Source organism: Otolemur garnettii, unplaced genomic scaffold, assembly GCF_000181295.1.
Source record: "Otolemur garnettii isolate 467f Iridium unplaced genomic scaffold, OtoGar3 scaffold00142, whole genome shotgun sequence".
NCBI classification, from domain to species: Eukaryota; Metazoa; Chordata; class Mammalia; order Primates; family Galagidae; genus Otolemur; species Otolemur garnettii.
In genome coordinates, this window is record NW_003852537.1 from 3,278,187 (window position 1) to 3,297,997 (window position 19,811).

The following is a 19,811-nucleotide window of genomic DNA, read 5'->3' on the forward strand; positions in this document are numbered from 1 at the left end:
AATTAATTAATTAATTAACTTTAGCTTACTATAACTCTTTGCTTTATAAACTTAATTTTTAAAAAAAAATTTGACTTAGGATAACACTTAGTTTAAAACAAATACTTTGTATAGCTATACAAAAATACCTTATATTTTTATTTTATAAGCTTTTTGTTTGTTTGTTTTTGAGACAGTCTCACTTTGTTGCACAGGTCACAGCAACCTCAAACTCTTCTTTGGCTTAAGGGATTCTCTTATTTCAGCCTCCCAAGTAGTTGGGACTACAGGTGCCCACACACATTAGATTAGGCCTATACAGGTCAGGATCATTAATATTGCTGTCTTCCATGCCCACATCTTACTTGAAGGTGTTCGGGGACAATAACAATGGCTTCTTCTGGAATACCTATCATTTAATAAAAAAAAAATAAATAAAATAAAAAGTATGAGCCAAGCGTGGCTTATGCTTATAATCCTAGCACCCTGGGAGGCCGAGGCAGGTGGATTGCCCTGAGCTCAAAGGTTCGAGACCAGCATGAGCCAGAGTGAGACCCCGTCTCTACCAAAAATTGCCGGGTGTTCTAATACCAGCTACTTGGGAGGCTGAGGCTAGAGAATCACTTAAACCCAAGGACCTAAGGGTTGGTGGAGGTGCTGTGAGCTATGAGTCCATGGTACTCTATTGAGGGCCACAAAGTGAGACTCTGTCTCCATAAAAAAAAAAAAAAGGAAAATGCAAGCAAAATTAAAAGAAAAAAAGATAAAAAGTATAGTATAGTAAATAAATCGATAAGCAATTATTTATTATCAAGTACCGTGTTTCAGGAAAATGTCCCCTGAAAATAAGCCCTAGTGTGTCTTCTTGAGAAAAAATAAATATAAGACAGTGTCTTATTTTCAGGGAAACATGGTATTATGCACTGGACGTAATTGTGTGTACTAGACTTTTCACCTGGCAATGTAGTATTTTTGTTTACACAGCATCACCATAGACAGGTGATTAATGCCTTACAATACAATGTCACAATGCCTATGAGGTTGCTAGGTGATAGGAACTATTCAGCTCCTTTATCATCTTATAGGACCACCATCATATGTGCAGTCTATTGTTGACTGATGGGTCTTTATGTGATGCATGGCTCTACTTTTAGAATTACAAAGAATTCTGAAATTAAATTTACAGGTAACGTAACCTGCTTCCAGTTTTTTTTTTTTTTTAGAGACAGAGTATCACTTTGTCACCCTCAGTAGAGTGCAATGGCGTCACAGCTCATAGCAACCTCCAACTCTTGGGCTTAGGTGATTCTCTTGCCTCAGCCTCCTGAGTAGCTGGGACTATCGGCACCTGCCCTAATGCCTGGCTATTGTTTTGTTGCAGTTTAGCCAGGGCCAGGTTTGAACCCGCCACCCTCGGTATATGGGGCCAGCCAGTGCCCTACTCACTGAGCCACAGGCACCACCCTGCTTCCAGTTTTGTTTTTTTTTTTTAAATCAGTACATTGACCTAACTATAATGTTACTCAGGAATAAAAAGAAAGGAATTTATAATGCAATGATAGCTGTTTTGCTATGTAAAAAACCAGGCAAGACTGTTCTGTAGAATACAGTAACACAACCTGGTGCTTGCATCTGTGTACATGTAGGCTGTGAGCAGGACACTTTAGAATGTGGCCAGATGTTGGCATGATCAGTACTATCAGGGGTGTCATATTCTCATGGTGAACAGCTTTTGGTGATATTCTGACCAAATCAAGTACCACCATCTCTAGATTTACACAGTAGTTGTTTTCCTGGTAAATTTACTGTGGAAACTGTGCTAATAATAAACCTAGGGTTTTCACTCCCATGGCAGTCAGAACTGGTGGGATCATGAGGACATTCCCTTACATGTGGGACTGCTGGCCATGTCCTACCTCTAATGGGGTGGGTCCCCTTATCACTAACAGCCCCATGGCAGATGGAATACCCACCCTGAGAACCTCTGTTAGGTAGGCTTAATTTTTTTTTTTTTTTGGAGACAAAGTCTCACTCTGTCTCCAAAAAAGGGCTGTGGTGTCATAGCTTATAGCAACCTTAAACAACTGGACTCAAGTAATCCTCTTGTCTCAGCTTCCTGAGGAGCTGGGACTACAGGCGCCTGCCACAATACCTGGCTTGTTTTTTCTATTTTTAGTAGAGAGGGGTTCTCACTCTTTTTCAGGCTGGTCTTAAACTCCCGAGCTCGAACAGTCCATCTGTCTTGGCCTCCCAAAGTGCTAGGATTATAGGTATGAGGTATTGTGCTGGCCGGTAGGCTTAATTATTAACATGGAATGGAGTCATCCTGTAGGCAAAGCACATTTATTCCGTGTTCAACTTAAAGATACATGCGGAAGAACTTAAAGTTAGTCACTTGCATAGTGACTTTCCTCTTTTTCTTTTTTTGAGACAGAGCCTCACTCAGTAACCCTGAGGTTGAGTGGCTGGCATCATAGCTCACAGCAACCTCACAATCTTGGGCTCAAGCTATTCTCTTGCCTCAGCCTCCTGAGTTGCTGGGGCTACAGGTGCCTGCCATGACACCCAGCTATTTTTTTTCAAGAGACAGGGTCTTGTTCTTGCTCAGGCTGGTCTGGAACTCCTCAGCTCAGGCAGTCCACCCACCTCGGCCTCCTGGAGTGCTAGGATTACAGGAGTGAGCCACTGCACCTGGCTGTGACTTTCCTCTTGTTTCTTTTCTAGTCTAGTGTAGTGGTCCTCAGATTTAATGTGCATGAGAATTACCATAGATGGTCGCATAAACAAAGCTGCGTATAGACTATGCCCAAACACGTGTAGCCTTGGAGGCTGGAGCTTACATGCTGGCTAGAGAATCCCTATGCATGCTCTAGGTAGCTTCTTGGTGTTGACTTCTTCCTGTGTGTCATTCCCTCTTTGAAATGGAGGCCACTGTAGGTTTTTAAAATTATTTCTTGGCAGTTTTAATTAACTGGAAAGATATCACAAACTCTACAACAATCAAGGGTGGAGTTAACTTACTACAGAAAGTTTCTCTGATGCCTCAGTGATTCTTCACCAGTGATCAGTATTCAGGGAGATGCTGACTCTGTTTGGAGGTAGCTTTTCTGTCTCTGAGTCTCCAAGAGAAAACCCAAAGAAAGGGATTGGGAGGAACACCAGGAGGCCTGTCATCATTTGACTTGTTGTTTAAACTTAGTTATTGACTTGTTGTTTTAAACTTAGTTATTAAGAACTGGAAATATGGGCAGTGCCTGTGGCTCAGTGAGTAGGACGCCAGCCCCATATGCCGAGGGTGGTGGGTTTGAACCCAGCCCCGGCCAAACTGCAACAAAAAATAGCCAGGCATTATGGCGGGCCCCTGTAGTCCTAGGCACTTGGAAGGCTAGAATAAGAGAATCGCTTAAGCCTAAGAGCTGGAGGTTGCTGTGAGCTGTGTGATGCCACAGCACTCTACCGGGGGTGACAAAGTGAGACTCTAGCTCTACAAAAAAAAAAACAAAACTGGAGATATTTATGGAAACAGGATACAACAGGGATAGGCTTAATATAAAATTTTAGTTTTATGAGGAAAAGAAAATTAGAGGTTCTCAGAGATGATAAACATGACATGTTTAAAGGTGTAGAATATTTAGTAAATGAATGTTTTAAAGTATGTGTCCCTAACTGTCACTTGGTTTACTTGTTCTTTGGGGGCCTGCAGTACACCTGGAATTGAGAAAAATCCTCCCAAGGATCACGACGTGGAACTCAAAGCTGGCGGCCCTACTGCTGATTCCCATGAGAAGCTGGAGATGGTCACAAGTCTCAGCACCAAGTTAAAGAAGGCTTTGCCACCTCCTGACCCTAGTGTCAACTCTACCAAAGAAGAAGTCTCAGAAAACAGTTCAGCAAAACCTGATGAGTCTTTGTCCACTATGAGCATTCTTTGTAACACCAACAAGAATACCGTGGGTGATGATCAGTTTTCTAAACTGTGTGATCCTGGGGATTTAACAGATGAACAGAGCAAACCTTCCCAAGATGTAAAAGGGGCATTAGTCGAGAGTCCACGGGACTTGGTGTCAGTGGAAACTGTGGAAAAGTTAAGCCCAGTTCCCTCGGTACATTCGGAAGATGAATGTGAGCAACAGCTTCTGGTTTACCTCAGTAGAGACAGATGCAAGGATGTGGAGGACCTTTCTAAAACTGTCGGTGTGCCTGCAGATAGGTTGCCCTCTCCTCAGCTAGACAGGACCATAGGAAATCCTTCAGATGGGGCCACCGAACAGAGTCATGGGGACAGAGGTGATGAAAGTAAAGTGGGACAAAATGTCCAGGATCATTCTCCAATTAAGGAAAAGATCAGTAGCCTCAGAAAAGTTGATCGAGGACATTATCGTAATCGAAGAGATCGTTCTTCCAGTGGAGAGCATGCAAAGGAAAGTAGGAGCAAAACTGACGACCGTTACTATAAAAAACATCGCTCCTATGTCCGAGAGCGGCCCAGGCAGGACCGCTACACCACAGAATACTGCAATGGGAGCCAGCACCACCTGAGTCACAGTGAGAGAGTCAGCCCTGGTGAGCACCACTCTCTGAGTAGATACAGCTACCACCACTCTCGAAATAGAAGTGGATCTGACCAGGACTGGATCAGGTACCACCATGTGGAAGGTGAACACATCTGGGGCCGGGAGAAATACTACCCAGATAAAATGAGATGGGACAAGTGCAGGTACTACCATGACAGGTACGCTCCTTATACAGCCAGGGAGGCTCGGGAGTGGAAGCCTTTCCTTAACAGCCGGGAGCCTGACAGAGCAGGGCAGCGCCATGGCCAGCTACACAAAGACTACTACAGAAGCCGCAAGGGCTACGAAGTGACTGCCAAAGATAAGCCCCGGCACCATCTCAGCAGTCCCCGAGTAGGCCCACCCCATGCCCTTCCCCTCTATCCTGAGAAGTTCTCCCATGAAAAAATTGCACTTGGAGCTGAAGACAATTGTAACCTTTCTGATCGATTTCATGAACATGAAAATGTAAAGTCACGGAAGAGGAGATATGATAATCTAGAAAATAGTGACAGTTACATAGAAAAAAAAGCCCGGAGAAGCTTACAGAACGATCCCTTAGAAGAGTCTAAAGTTAAGAAGCACAAAAAATCAAAGAAGAAAAAGAAATCCAAAGACAAACACCGAGATCGCAATTCCAGGTGAGGTTGGGACTGTGGGCACCTGGTGATGGGCAGGAGGAGCTCACGCCATCCTTACCACATTAACACACGTTCTCACATGTTCACATGTCTGCTCACACGGCCTGTCTCTTCTTACCTGGCTTAGGAGCTCGTGGATTGAAGGTCATAGTTAAATTTGTTTGATTTGTCATCTCTGTGAGTTTTGTGATTTCAGTATTTTTACCCATTTGTAAAAATTAGCTCTGCTTTTAAGCTGTATCTTAATTTCATGGTATTGTTAAATGTCTAAAAATCTCATTTTTCAAAATGATATTGTCATTTTTGGTTAATGCTTTATAACACTTTCAGGAGTTAAGTGTGCTGTGTTCTGTAAATGAAAAGTCATAAGTCTTTGACAAAATTGGTGTTAATATTCTTGTCAGATGTAGTTGTGTTTTTGTATCTGTTATATTTTCTTCACATTTGGTGACTGAGGTAGGCAGGAAATGGAGGGCACTGTGCTTGCCATTTGCCTACCTGCCCAGTACCTTCGAGGTACTCCCCTTAGGAAGCGAGGCACCAATGCTAGTGGCTCTTCCACCTGTCAAAGCAATTCTGGTACTCTTTGTCTGGAATAGCCATCAGAGCTGTGTCATACCAATTAAATTTGTGAACTAATCCTAGAAAACATACTGCATACCTCATTGCTGAATTATCACTACAATTACTTTTAAAGTACTCCCCTTGGCGATCGTGGTGACCATAGTGATATTGAGCAATTAGGTATATAGCACTTTTTACAGGCTGAGTTCATGAACTTAATTGTTGTTAGATCTCGCATTTGGGGAAGTGAAACCATAAGCCTCCTTTCCTCCTGTGTGCCTGAGACATATGGTAACAATACTATTTTTTTCCCTAAGACACTGGTTTCTGGAAAAGCTAGCAAAAGGTTGGCCCACAACCTTAGCTCCTGAGAGTGCTAAAGGCAAGTGGTAGGAATGAGTATAGAGACTTAAAGTTGGTGAATTTATGATCCCAAACTTAAATTATTACAGTAAAAACAAACAAAATATTGTTAATTAGGTAAGAATTGTACTGTTTGTACAATGAATATCCTCAGTAAGCGGGTATGAAAGCCAAGTATCAAGGCTTGTTGGAGGTGGTTTTATTTTCTTGGTGGTTTGAATTCCAACTTTTTCTTCTGCAGGCATCAGGATTCTGACCTTTCAGTAGGTTACTCTGATGCCGACCTCCACAGACACAAAAAGAAGAAAAAGAAAAAGAAGAGACATTCAAGAAAATCAGAGGACTTTGTTAAAGATTCAGAACAATACTTACCTAAGTCTGCTAGCTATGAGACTATTGACCGTTTCCGGAGAACCGAGGGCAATTTTCTTCTCACCAGTAGCCTGCCTCTGGAAGGTGTTGGACCTTTCCGTGAGAAAACAAAACATTTAAGGATGGAAAATAGGGACAAGTGTCATCTGTCAGAATTTGGCCAGGGTAAGAGGAGATACTTGGAAATAAGAAGTTAGAAACTATTTTAATAATTTTTTTTAAAAAATGATTATCATATGGAAAGAAAACCTCCAGTTGCATCAAATGGTATGCAATTAAATAGGAATCGACCTCCTACCCCACTTCATCCAGCCTTGACTCTGACATGGAGTGTGATTCAGTTGTGTGGCTTGGCTGTTCAGCACTGATCTTACTTAGCATCTGCTGAAGACCTAAGCTCCATGGAATCAACCTCCTGGAATATAATGCTTTATTCTCCTAAATCCTTAAGCCTGTAGCATTCTGAGTATAACCTAACTCCTGCTCTAGCCTGGTAGAAATAGTAGCTGCCATTCCACTAGGGCAGTGCCTTTGAGGCATCTGTACCACATGCGTCTCAGGCTCCCACCAGACTGATGGGTGTCTGGGATTCTTATGTCTCTTTTGGACAACTGTATCTTCCCCCATAATTTAGTAGCCCTTTGTGCTCTTTGATTGCACTTATGTTATTCTCTCCTCCTTTCTGATTTTTTCCAATGACCTTTGACTCTGGAAAGGAATACCAAGCTTGTTAAAATGGATATAATGCTCACTACAATCTCAAACTAAACTCCTGGGCTCAAGCAATCCTCCTGCCCCAGTCTCTCAAGTAGCTGGAACTATAGGCATACATCATCACACTTGATTATTTTTTTCTACTTTTAGAAGAGATGGCAGGGGGTGGAGGTGGGGAGGGGGGTGTCTCACTCTTAAGTGATCCTCCTACTTTAGCCTTCCAGAGTGCTAAGATTATAGACATGACCTACAATGTCTGCCAGCTTTAATATTTTTCAATGAGTGGAAAAAGTCTCAAAAGAATTACATTTTGTTTCACATGAAAATTAGATGAAATGCAAATTTTACTGTCTGTAGCTTTGTATGAGAGCACAGCCAGGCTTGTTCATATATTGTCTGACTAAGGTGGTGTTGGTACTCAGGAGAGGTGAGTAATTGCAACACACTGTGTGGTTTGAAAAGCTGAAAGTGTGTATTATTTGGCTTTTTACAGAAAGTATTGATCCTTGTCCTGACACCTGAGGTTCATGTTTATGAACAAAGCACATGCACATCACTACAGGGACTTTGACACATCATCTTTATTGAGGACCATGTAGTTTCAACTGAGATGTGTGTTCTGGGGGAGGTTCAGGAAGGGGAGCAGGCCTGTCCCCTCGGCCCACAGTCAGTGTGTGGTGTTGAGGGGCAAATGGTCTCCAGAGTGTCAATGTGAAGGTTAATTATTCCGTGGGGAGAACAGTTGCACCAGGAAGTGTTGGGAGGAAATCTGTGGCTGATGTGGTCCATGAGAAGAATCACCATTGCCAACAAGAAAGGGTAGCTAAAGTGGTATTTGCTCTTTTTTTTTTTTTTTTTTTTTAAGAAATTAGTTATGTACATTTGGCTTGGCGCCTGTGCTCAGCAGCTAGGGCACCAGCCACATACACTGGAGCTAGTGGGTTCAAACCCAGCTCGGGCCTGCCAAACAACAGTGACAACTACAACCAAAAAAATAGCTCGGTGTTGTGGCAGGCACCTGTCGTCCCATGTACTTGGGAAGCTGAGGAAAGAGAATTGTTTAAGCCCACAAGTTTGAGGTTGCTGTGAGCTGTGATGTCATGGTACTCTACCCAGAGTGACATAGTGAGACTCTGTCTCAAAAAAAAGAAATTAATTATATAAATTCTAAAATCCGTTTCATGTTAACATTTCAGTTATGTGGGGAACTGGATTGGTGAGGACTGATTTCCTTCTGACCTCTGCCTGGTACTTGAGGATGAACTAGTGAGATGGACTTGTTCTGTGTGTTGTACAGGTTTTTTCAGAATCTCCCATTGCAGCCCCACAAGTCTCTGTTCTAAGGACACAGTGGGTGGCAGCTCTGCCCCCAGAGATGCTAGTCTAGAGGGGAAGTAGGTTGAATGCAAACCTCAGTATTTGTCTTCCATTTGGTAGATGAGTGTCTTAGGGGTTCTACTGTTAGGCTTTGTGTCTGAGTGGGGCCCCTGTGTTTGTCCTCGGTTTGTCGCTGGCATTTCTGCTTTAAGCACAGACTGAGGAGCCTATCTTTTCGTCCTAGAAGGGCCACCTGCTTGGCCTTGCCACACTAAGCATCCCTCTCAGCTGGCTGAGGACACTGTCCTCTAGGCTTGCCACTATCCTGGGCTTTGGCTACTTACCTTTCTCTTTCAAGCCCTATTGTGTGGTACTCGGTATTTCTTTGTTCTAAGATCTATTCTTTTTTAATGTTAAAATGCTTATCAGGGTTCACATGATGTCTCATGCCTAGCACTGGGAGGTGAGTGGATTGCCTAAGCAGTAATGACACCTTGTCTCTACTAAAAACAGAAAAACTAGCCAGGCATTGTGGCAGGTGCCTGTTGGAAGGCTGAGGAAAGAGGATCACTTGAGCCCAAGTTTGAGGTTGCTGTGAGCTGTGACACCATGGCACTCTACCCAGGATGATTAGGAGGCTCCACCTCAAAAACATATACATAAATAAAATGATTATCAGTGTGATGGGTGAAGGTGGCCTAGTTACCAGGGCATGGCTTTCACTGTATCCTTCTACCAGGACCATGGCCCTCAGTTATCACATAAACTCATTTTCTATGAAATACTTGGAGAAATGCCACATGCTAGTCTGTGTGCCAGTATATACTTGCCCATCCTCATATGAGATTGAATTCAGGCCAGTAACACATTAAACTAGAGAGAATTAATTCTCATTGTAGTCACTTAATGCACGTAGCACAGGCCCTAAAATCTTGGAAAGCCATCATTAAAATCTTGTTTCCTAACCTTTGCTTTCTAGGTGATTGAAAGCTTGGCCTCAAAATAAAAAATTCACTAGTTATGGTAAGCTGTTTTCCTATCTGTATATTTCATAATTGTGGAGTCCCTGAGGGGACCCAGATGAAAGAATTTTAATTCTGAAGGAAAATGTAGGACCCTGGGGCACTGTTGCAGTCCAGGGGCTGGAGTGTACCTGAGCTAGTTCTCCTGGCCCAGCAGGGCCCGCACCCCTGGATATGTGCTTTAATTGTCTCACCAGCCTTTCTTTTGCTTGCTAGGGGAGATTTCATGTCCCATAACTAAGGCAGAGTCATTCTGTTTGCCCCTCCTAGTCTCATGTAAGAAAAGCCAACAAAGCTCAAAGCATCAGAACTGACGATGGCACGAAAGTCCATTTTCCCCTCCCAGACCTCTCTGATTGGCCTGTCCCAGGAGAGAAGCCCAGGAGGCTCCATCCCACCACCTGCCCTGTCCTGTTTGTGCTGCCCACAGCATCCTCTGATCTGAGATCTGGGCTTGGGGCACCTCATGCTGCACATACCCAGACTTGGAAGTCACCCTGAGCACAGGACCAGGCAGCCTCCTCACGTGGAGTGACTGCTGTATCTGAATGACTTGGCTGCTTAGTAGATCAAAACCTTTGAGTGTCAAGGCTGCTTTCAAGTCATTTAACTCCGCTGGTCCTGGGAGATAGTAATTCATGTTTCAGACTCTATGCTTGCTGAGAAGGGGCAAGTGAACCATTTTACCATGGAAAGGAAATTCTGTCCAACAGTCTGTCACAGCTTATTAGCAAGTGGGATTTTAAATTAATTTCAAAGTGAATTGTCTATAGAAGATTAATTTGCTATTAACATGCTTTAGCTGTATCCTCAAGGGAAAGACAAACCTAAACAAGGAACTAAACTTTTCCCAGGTGAAAGAGGGAATGAAAGGATTGAGACAGATAGTTTGAGTCAGGCAGGCATGGCACCTCTCTGGCTGAGCCGCTGGCCACACCCTCTGCACATCCATCCAGTGTTGTCAGGGTCTCTTATTTCAATTCAGGAAGGCAAAGTGACCGTTTCAAGGAAGAGTTTCCCTAAAGACTTTGGAGACCAGCTGGCAGGGAATATGAGGGGGAGAGACTTGCCCTGGGGCTCACTGGGCTCTGCTCCAGCTTCCTGCTTCTAGGCCTACTGACGCTGCGCCTCTTCTCTTTCAGATTCAACATGTTCAACAGAAGCCATCCCCAACCCAGCTTAAATTATAAATATACAAAATAACCTTATTCAAATCTGCGTGGTGCTTCTTTAGTAAATACTGTACAGATTTTACCATGGAGAACTTTTTTTTTAGTTTTTACCTTTTCTTAATTACCCTTATTCCAAATGGATGAACACTTTCTACAACTGCTGACCATTGTAAAATACCGTGTATATATAAATCACATTGAAAATAATGCCCTGGAATAGAACATCTCAAATGCTGCTTAATTACAGACTCAGGTTGATCACTTGTATTTCATGTAATGTTCCTCCAAGCTAGACATCTGGTGCAAGACCAACCGGGAAACCATGGAATTGTTAAAAGTACAAACTGACAGTGTGTATATTTAATTTAAAGACTTATTTAAAAATTCATAAGCTCTCAACTACACTTCCGAGAGCAGTGTTTTCTGTAATGTCTGATACTAGAAACTAATTTGCTTCATATTTTAGTTGTATTCAAGATTTGAAGATGTATTTTATAGACAAGTTCTGTTTTTGAACTTTGTGGAACTGTTCCAATCAATTTCCCAGTTATGATGAGTATTTACATTATGAATGTATAACCCAAACATTATTTGTAAAGCCTACAGTATGTTTTTATTACATAACACTTTTTTATACAGTGTCTCTTGTCTTGACTGTATGATATTGGAGTCTGAGTTGTCAACTTGGTCCCTTAAAGTTTCTAGTTACAGACAAAATCATACTGTGATTTTATTTTTAATATGGATATGCTATCAAACTGTGATACACTTATAATTCACTGGTCCTGCATCAGGAGATGGAGTGGGGAAAACTGTATTTAATACAGTTTGTATCTGAATAATCTGTATGGTTTATACAGTTTGTGTTGTTCAGAGATGTCTAAAGTTTGATCTTTGTTTTTTTAAAGATTAAAAAAGCACTTGCCCCACTGTAAATATTCAGCATGTAAAATTTATATAGTATATAAATGGCAGCAAATTACATACTTTGTGTCTTTTTACTGCTGTTTGCCCTATTTGTTTCCAGACTCCTTCATGTCATCTGTGCTCTTTTTCTGAAACCAACAGAGCCCCTGCAGCAGTCCCTTTGGTGCCAACCTCCACCCCCACCCCTGATAAGCAAGAGAAACAATTTGCTGGACCCAACAGTATTTCTATTTGAAAGAACCAAGTTGCAGACAATCTTGTTTTCATAATACATGTGATTTTTATTTAGTGAACACAGTATTTGCAAGCGTTTTGAGAGTCATACCACCCAGTCTTACTGTTCACTTTACAACCAAATATCTGATACAGGATATTTCTCCATGCAAGTTATGGGAGTATATACACTGAATAACACTCCAGAAATCAATATATACATTATTTACATATTACTACATTTATTGTAAATAGAAATGTTCTCTAAGAAAAAATAAGAAAATGAGGAATTACAACTTGGTTTCTGGTCTACAACAGACCTAACTTCTCAGCAAAGCACATCTATGTAGATATACGCATCTGTAAGTTTTAAAATATGCATTGCTTTATATGAAGCATTAAGTGCTGCTTTATCTATAAATAGCTCCTATTTTGACCCAGTTTGGTGCCACGTTAAACTACCCCAAACATTCTGTGGCCCTGAAGACGTTGCTTGTCTAGGTCCAGAGTTAGTCCAGTAAAACCACAGATGTTAACCAGGGCCTAACAAGACAGGCTGGAGGGGCTGTGGAAGCTACCCTCTTCCATCCAGGGTTCCTCTTCACTGCCCACTGCTCTTTGTCTCTGGAGGAAAGTTTGTCTTTGGCCAGAGTTAGGACTGATAGTACAAGCACAATGCGTAGACATTGGGACGGGAGGCCGCTGAACACGATGGATCATACTGAGGTTCAGGCAACAAAACCACACCCACCCAACAAAAGGGGTCACAACATAGCTGTCCTGCTTCAGGGCAGCCTTGGTGGAGGCCAGCCCCACGTGGTACCTGGATCAGGTGTGCCCAAGTTCACAATGGGCATGATGGCTATGTGCCCTTTGTGTTAATACTGACATAACAAAACCCGGAATTAGGTGATAATCACGTAACATTCTGATGGCATGTTATCTGGACTCTAAGCACCATGGCCTTTTGCATCACTCCTGGGTGAAGCCTATTCACAGATGCCCATAGCATAGAAACAAATTCATCATTAGGTAACTCCTTCATGCTTAAAAAGACAAGACACCCAAAAAGACAGAAGGCTCCACATCCCCAGAATTATACCTGGGTCAGACAGCCAGGAGAAAACTGTGTCCAATTGACAGTTTGCCAGAACAGGCACTAGGACTGGCCCTGGGTGTGGTGGGCACTGCTGAAACAGGCTGGTCATTGGTGTTTGATCTGGGAGTCCAGGCAGAGTTTCGTTTTCATGGAAGACTAGAGACCAGAGTTGCATATATACCCGTCAGGCATCTCACGAATGCTGACTTGTCTTTCTCAAAAACTAAAGTTTTAAATTTGAGGTATTAGTACATTAACAATGCCTTAAAACTTGGGAATAAACAAAAAAAATTCAGTTTGATGCATGATGGAGAGTTACAGCCTTGGACCCTTTTAGAATCTAGTGGGACTTAAAGCTACACCAGGGTCAGCCACTTGGAGGCAGGGCTCAAGGCTGCTCCATCTCCCTACCAAGGCAACTTACAGGAATAGTTTTATTTAGAATGGAAAATTGCACATACAGTCTGAGGTTCTGTCTCCTGGATTATCATTTTTGACTGGAGTACAAAGGACCTCCACAGGCTGCACATTCAAGGTATATATGCCTAGCTAGACAGCAGAGGGAGGAAATTCTGTGGGGAAAAGCCCTTGCATGCGAGGAGGGTCCTGTGTGTTACATAGGCATCTCAGAGGTGGAAATAATGCTGCCGATAAGAGTGTGGCATCTGCCATCAGCTGTCTCAGTCTGAGCATACAGCACCTTATCCAGCCTCGTTATATCTCTATGAGGGGCCAGATCCAGCCTCCCTTCAGCAGATATGTACTGAGCACCTTTTACTCTAGGACTCAGTAACCTGATCACTTCCTGGGCGCAGCTTTCCAAGTTCCACTACTAGTGTCTATTTAGGGTTCTAACTGTTCACAGAAACCCTGCATGCTATACCTCTGCACCCTATGGCTCACTCTTTCCTGATAAGGGAGATCAAATCTATGACAACATAATGAACTACAAGAGGAGTAAGACTGATTATTTCTAGTTACATGTTTCATTATATTAAGAAATCTGGTCAAATTATAAGGTCAATAAGCATCTTGCCAAAGGTTTTAAATAGCAACGCATGTGGTCAAAAGCTGGTCTTAACCACACGTTCGTACAAACCATATGAAACTGCTGTTAAAAAGTCAAATACAAGCAGTTACGTGTGGTTCAACACATGAATAATCTGTGTCCAGGGAAAAAGCTCAGTTTCCTAGGATTCAGCAGTTACAGGATGAATATCCCCAAACCAATACACAAAAGTATTTGTGGGGCCAAAAAGTCTGAGTTGAAGCACACCAAAGCCTCCTTAGGACATGGGTGCCTTCTTTTCCAGACTGGTCACCCACCACCACCTGGCCCCTCCCTAGCCCTGCACCAGCTTCTACTCAAGTCCAAGTGCCCCCCCCCCACGCCTACCCTTTGGGTGCTGCATATATATATATATTTTTTTTTCTTTTTTCAGTGCACAGTATATACTTATGTCCAGGAGTTAACTTTATAGCTGCCATTCTAAAAATACTACTGTTAGAAAGTATCTTTCAGTATAATTTCAGAATATAAAAAGGCATATAAAAGCTATAATGCTATATATCTGACAAAAAATTCTGAATAAAAAACTGGTAGCTTTTCCTTTCCTGTTTTGATATAAAACAGTGGCTTCTATAACAGTTAACACTGCTGCGAGTGAGCACGTTTGGCATTGTTCAAACAAGGCTCCTGCCTATAGAAATGGGTCCCGTGTCTGCTGCAGGTTTTGCGACCAAACCACCAGGCGCTGCTGCTGAGAAAGCAGAGAGCACATCTGGACACCTCCCACTGCGGGCACAGTCACAGGGAGGAAGTGATCCTGGGAGCTCAAAGTAGACCCAGTTCCAGACCACAGCAAAAGGCTTCAGGATATGTAGTCTGGGTCATGAGTACTCATTCTGGAGAAGCTGCAAGCCCCCATGGGACCACTCCTGGCCATGCCATCTCAGGGAGGCCTCCACTCACTTTCTGCTCTGGGGGTTGGGTCTTTACTTCCACCTGCTTGAGCCAGGCAAGTTCTATTTTTTATTGGCAATCCTTCGTTTCCTTGTGGCCAGCATGTCATAGAAGGGATCCCTACTGATACTTGCCCTGGTGTAAAAGGAAAACAAACAGGTCAGGTCAGAGAATGGCACTGGCCACAAGGAACACAGAGCCCCACTCTCACCACCCCTGGACAGCCCTGGAACAAGACAGACTCAGAGCTGTGAGGTGGCCAGCAGTCCAGGCCTCCTGGGAGTCTGTGGAGGCAGGCAGGTCATTTCCTGCACACAAAGCATTTGTGTCCCCAGGCAGGTACACACACTCTTCCTGTGCTAGAACCCACGCTCACCTGATGGATTTCATCCATTCCTCCTTCTCCTCAGGGCTTGGGGCGGAGATCCGGTACACAACATGGTTCCCTTCCACCACGCGGCCATCAGCTTCCGTTTTACAGGCTTTGATGACCTGCCCTTTGTGGCTTGGATTATAAAGCTCAAAACAGTTCTGGTGGAGAAAGAGAAGAAAAACTGTCATGGAGGATCTAGGGGAAGGTTCTCATGCAGCCAGTGAGCACAGGTTCCAGTTGGTTGAAAGGAAAGAAATTGTGAAACACAGCTTACGGGTTTCCTGGGGTCTTCCACTTCCCTGATGCTGAGATTTTCCAATGGGATGATTCCCCTGGGCTCCTTATCCTGCAAGAGAAAGGTACGTAACTGGACTCACTGTAGGTAACTGGCCTAAGGGTCCCCTAGCATAGGGGTAACTCTAGTACCGCAGGCAGGCTAGCCCTTACTTACTGTTGTGTATTCAAAATAATACAGGCAGTTATCTGTCAAGATGAACCACCGGCGCTTCCAGGTCTTCACACGCCCTCCTAGAAGCAGAAGGGCCTTGTGAGTCAGGTGCTCTGTGCTACACAGGGCCTGAGGGCCCAGAAGAGGGGCCCAGGACCTACACAAACTACTGCATTTTCAGAAAGGCCACAAGGAGCCAAGCTTGGTTTTACGTATCCTTCGATGTTCTGACCATAGTCATTAAGTCTGGGATAAGCTACATGGCCGGGCTGTCAAGTAGGCCTTGCATGCACCCCCACCCAGGCCTGCACAGGTACCCTCTTCACAGCACTGTAGGGTACCCTAATACAATTGCTTTTCAAACTGCTTCCTGGAAGAGTTAGTCATAATGAATGGGCGTAATTTCCCACATGAAATGACAACATGATGAAGTCAGTGCCGGCTCACCCGGGTCTGTCCAGGGCGTAATCCTGTTACGTCAGGGTGGTTATCTCATTACGGAGTACTTTGGGCAGTCCTGGGATCCATCAAAATCATTTACCCCCTGGCCCAGGGAATTATTAAAAACTTTTAACGAGATCTGGAGCACACGTATACACACACACACATATACATAGACACATACACACACAGCTCATCTGTACCTATTTTCTTTCCTTTTACTATGTATACACACACAGGGCTGATCCACACTTACTCTCCTTTTACTACAGAAAAAGAAATCTCTTTTACCCTTAAATATTCAGCAGAGGTAGTCAGCTAGCCCTTGTTTTCTGACATGAAGTTTTTTGGTGGTTGTTTTTAAGGTGGTTGTCTCTTCACCCCTGGTCTCTGCAAACTGAAACCCAATTACAGGCCAGGGAAGCCCTCTTATCTCCTGGTGACTGCAAGGCCCTCTCAAGTCTCACAACAGTCTCACTCTGTTGCCTAGACTAGAGTGCCATGCCCTCAGCCTAGCTCACAGCAACCTCAAACTCCTGGGCTCAAGCGATCTTCTTGCCTCAGTCTCCCAAGTAGCTGGGACTACAGGCACCTGCCATATTACCCAGCTAATTTTTTGTATTTTAGTAGAGACGATGTCTTGCTCGTGATTAGGCTGGTCTCGAATTCCTGATCTTGAAGAATCCTCCTGCCTTGGCTTCTAAGAGTGCTACGATTACAGGTATAAGCCATATCTGGCCTGACATGAAGTTTTGATTTGTTTAAATAATTCCAAGAGAAAAACATATTCACGGTAACAAATCTAAGCACTGCCTGGGTACTAGGTAAGAAATGGCTCTCCTGCCTTATGATTCTCATGGCAGCTTTCTCTAGGACAAGCAAGCAGGCAAGGGGTCATGGGTAAAAGGCCCTTCCTGAATGAAGGCCAATGCAGGAGCTGGGATTTGGGAGGGCCTTGCCAGTCACCAGGAAGGAAACATGAGGGCTTCCCTAGCCTCTAATTGGGCTTCAGTTTGCAGAGGCCCAGGGTGAGGAAACAACCAGCTATAGGAAGGAGGTGGCCCTGGCCTAGCCAGGCCTGGTAGTGTTGGAGGGTAGAGGGCCATCTCTGTAGTCTGTCTGGGGCCCTTTAACTCCGCTTCACACCTCAGCCCCTCCAGATGGCCTAAAGCAGCCTGTGATAGGCCACCACCACCAAAGCATGTCCAGCTGTCCCTCCCTCTCCCCAAACAGATTTGTCACACAGCTCCATCCTTGCCCCGGTCTCACTCCCATCTGGCAGGTCTATACAAATATTCATCTGACCATGTCTCTCCCAAGATTGTCGGTGCATCTCTCCAGGCCTCAAACCCTTCCTGAACCGTCTAGCTCATGCTTTCATGCCACAGGGCCTTTGCTCAGGACACTCCTCCAATCTGAAGCAATATTACTTCCTGTCAACATCTCTTCTGACCTCTGGCTTGAGCTCCAGCTCCCCAAACCCATGTGCAGTTTCACTACCGGAACCCTCTGCTTCCCACTGCACAGGGCCCATCCTATTCACCGCCTTGGAGACTCAGCACAGGCTACACACACAGCAAGGCCTGCAGCCCCCAGGGGAACTACATCCCTGATTGGGCTTCATGGTCCCCCAGGTCTGCTGGAGCACAAGGTGAGACCCTCAGGGCAATTCTGCCTTGTCCCAAAGTCTTCCAGTGACATCAGGGGCAGGGGAACAGACAGAGGCCTTCTATACCCCAGAAACCACAGAACAGGAGAACAATGCTGATTCTTCCCAAGCACTTGTCCCCAGCCCTGAGATGATGTAGCAGAATTAGGTAACCACTACCACCAACTAACCTGACATCTGTCACTACCACACTGACATATGCCTCCCTTCAGAGACTTCAGAACAATGGAAGTCTCCCTCCACAGACTTCACCAGTGGTGCCGGTGCCAAGCCACTTTTGTACAGAAGGCCAAGAGATCTTTTGAAAAACATGTGTTCGGCTTGGCACCTGTGGCTCAAGTGGCCAAGGTGCCAGCCACATACACCTAAGGTGGCGGGTTCGAATCCAGCCCAAGCCCACCAAACAACAATGACAGCTGCAACCAAAAAATATCCGGGCGTTGTGGCAGGCGCCTGTGGTCCCAGCTACTTGGGAGGCTGAGGCAGTAGACTCGCTTGAGCCCAGGAGTTAGAGGTTGATGTGAGCTGTGATGCCACACACTCTACCCAGGGGGACAGCTTGAGGCTCTGTCTCAAAAAAAATACATTCACCATGTCTCTCTGTGCTTGAAGCCCCAAAAGGGACCAACTGTGCTCAACATGAGACCCAAACTCTTTGGACAGCCTCAGTTCTCGGAGCATCTGGCTAAGAGGCCTTAGGCTGTATATACTTGTCTCTGTCCTACACCTGTTCTTTTCCTTTGCACTCCTTTCATGGTAGATAATAAGGGCTGGTCTGTGTGTTCTGCTCACCTCTATGTTGGCTGGGCCCCCTGAAGGGTATGTCTCTCAGCTTCCACCCTGGGCTCTGGCCTCTCATGGTACCGCAGTCAGTAGCATGTTTAGAGAGCCCAATCCCTATCCAATTCTGGGGTCCAGGGAAGCCTCAAGGCAGGGGCTGCATATGTTGAGATGGGTGTGTCATCTAGGCTGGCCCTGGAGCCCAGTATAGCCCAAGCACCCTCCATTCTCAGCTTAGATTTTGGGCCAGCAGGGGCCAGGGTGAGGCCCCTGGTCTTAGAGCCACAGCAGACTATTCACACATGTTTCTGGCCATACCACACCACATTCTTGCCTACAGACAGGAATCTGGCTTCTCCTATATTGAACCACACCCACCTTCTCTTTGCAAATTTCCCCCTACTTTGGTTGCTACTCCCTGGCATGTGTATATGCACACATGTATACACATGCATGAACATGCATACCCATGTATTTTTCTCAAGTTTCTCAGCTCAGCTCTGACCACATTCCACGTTCATAACATACGTGATTCTCTGGCTTGGTGCCTGCAGCTCAGCAGCTAGAGCACAGGCACGTATACTGGGGCTGGCAGGTTCAAACCTGGCCCAGGCCTGCCACACAACAATGACAACTACAACCAAAAATTAGCCCAGCGTTGTGGCGGGCGCCTGTAGTCCCAGCTACTTGGGAGGCTGAGTCAAGAGAATCACTTAAGCCCAAGAATTTGAGGTTGCTATGAGCTGTGACGCTGTAGCACTCTAATAAGGGCGACATAGTAAGACTTTGTCTCAAAAAAAATAAAAAAATAAAAACAGGCTCATTGCCTGTAGCTCAGCAGCTGGGGCGCCAGTCATATACACGGGAGCTGGTAGTTTAAATCCAGCCCAGGCCTGCCAAACAACGACAACTACAACCAAAAAATAAAAATAGCTGGGTATTGTGGCAGGTGCCTGTAGTCCCCACTACTTGGGAGGCTGAGGCAAGAGAATCACTTAGACCCAAAACTTTGAGGTTGCTGTGAGCTGTGATGCCACAGCACTCTACCAAGGGTGACAAAGTGAAACTGTCTCAAAAAAAAAAAAAAAGCCAGAGAAAGGTGTTCAACACCTTTAATCATTATAGAATGTACTTCAAAAGCTCCAGTATTACCTCAAATCCTTTAGAATAGCTGTTATCAAAAAGATAAAAACTCTCGGTG

The 19,811-nt window shown here is 44.5% G+C and overlaps 2 protein-coding genes across 3 annotated transcripts in view; one reads left to right on the forward strand and one right to left on the reverse strand.

Annotated features, from left to right (window-relative positions):
* Positions 1 to 11,681, forward strand: part of USP42 (ubiquitin specific peptidase 42) — a 45,706-nt gene extending 34,025 nt beyond the window's left edge. Inside the window, exons 12-15 of one of the 2 annotated variants that reach the window (XM_023518602.1) lie at positions 3,683 to 5,173; positions 6,342 to 6,637; positions 9,483 to 9,526; positions 10,668 to 11,681. In XM_023518602.1, the coding sequence (XP_023374370.1) occupies positions 3,683 to 5,173; positions 6,342 to 6,637; positions 9,483 to 9,490 (1,795 nt within the window). In that variant the 3' untranslated portion in view covers positions 9,491 to 9,526; positions 10,668 to 11,681. Of the gene's footprint in view, positions 1 to 3,682; positions 5,174 to 6,341; positions 6,719 to 9,482; positions 9,527 to 10,667 lie in introns of those variants that run through there. The other variant, XM_012810772.2, reaches the window with a different exon arrangement.
* A 3,226-nt stretch (positions 11,682 to 14,907) lies between these two features.
* The window catches only part of CYTH3 (cytohesin 3), a 33,300-nt gene continuing 28,396 nt past the window's right edge, over positions 14,908 to 19,811 (reverse strand). The window contains exons 9-12 of the mRNA XM_023518604.1: positions 15,724 to 15,800; positions 15,547 to 15,618; positions 15,276 to 15,430; positions 14,908 to 15,034 (exon numbers count right to left, since the gene is read on the reverse strand). Of these exons, the coding sequence (XP_023374372.1) occupies positions 14,962 to 15,034; positions 15,276 to 15,430; positions 15,547 to 15,618; positions 15,724 to 15,800 (377 nt within the window). The 3' untranslated portion in view covers positions 14,908 to 14,961. The remainder of the gene's footprint in view (positions 15,035 to 15,275; positions 15,431 to 15,546; positions 15,619 to 15,723; positions 15,801 to 19,811) is intronic.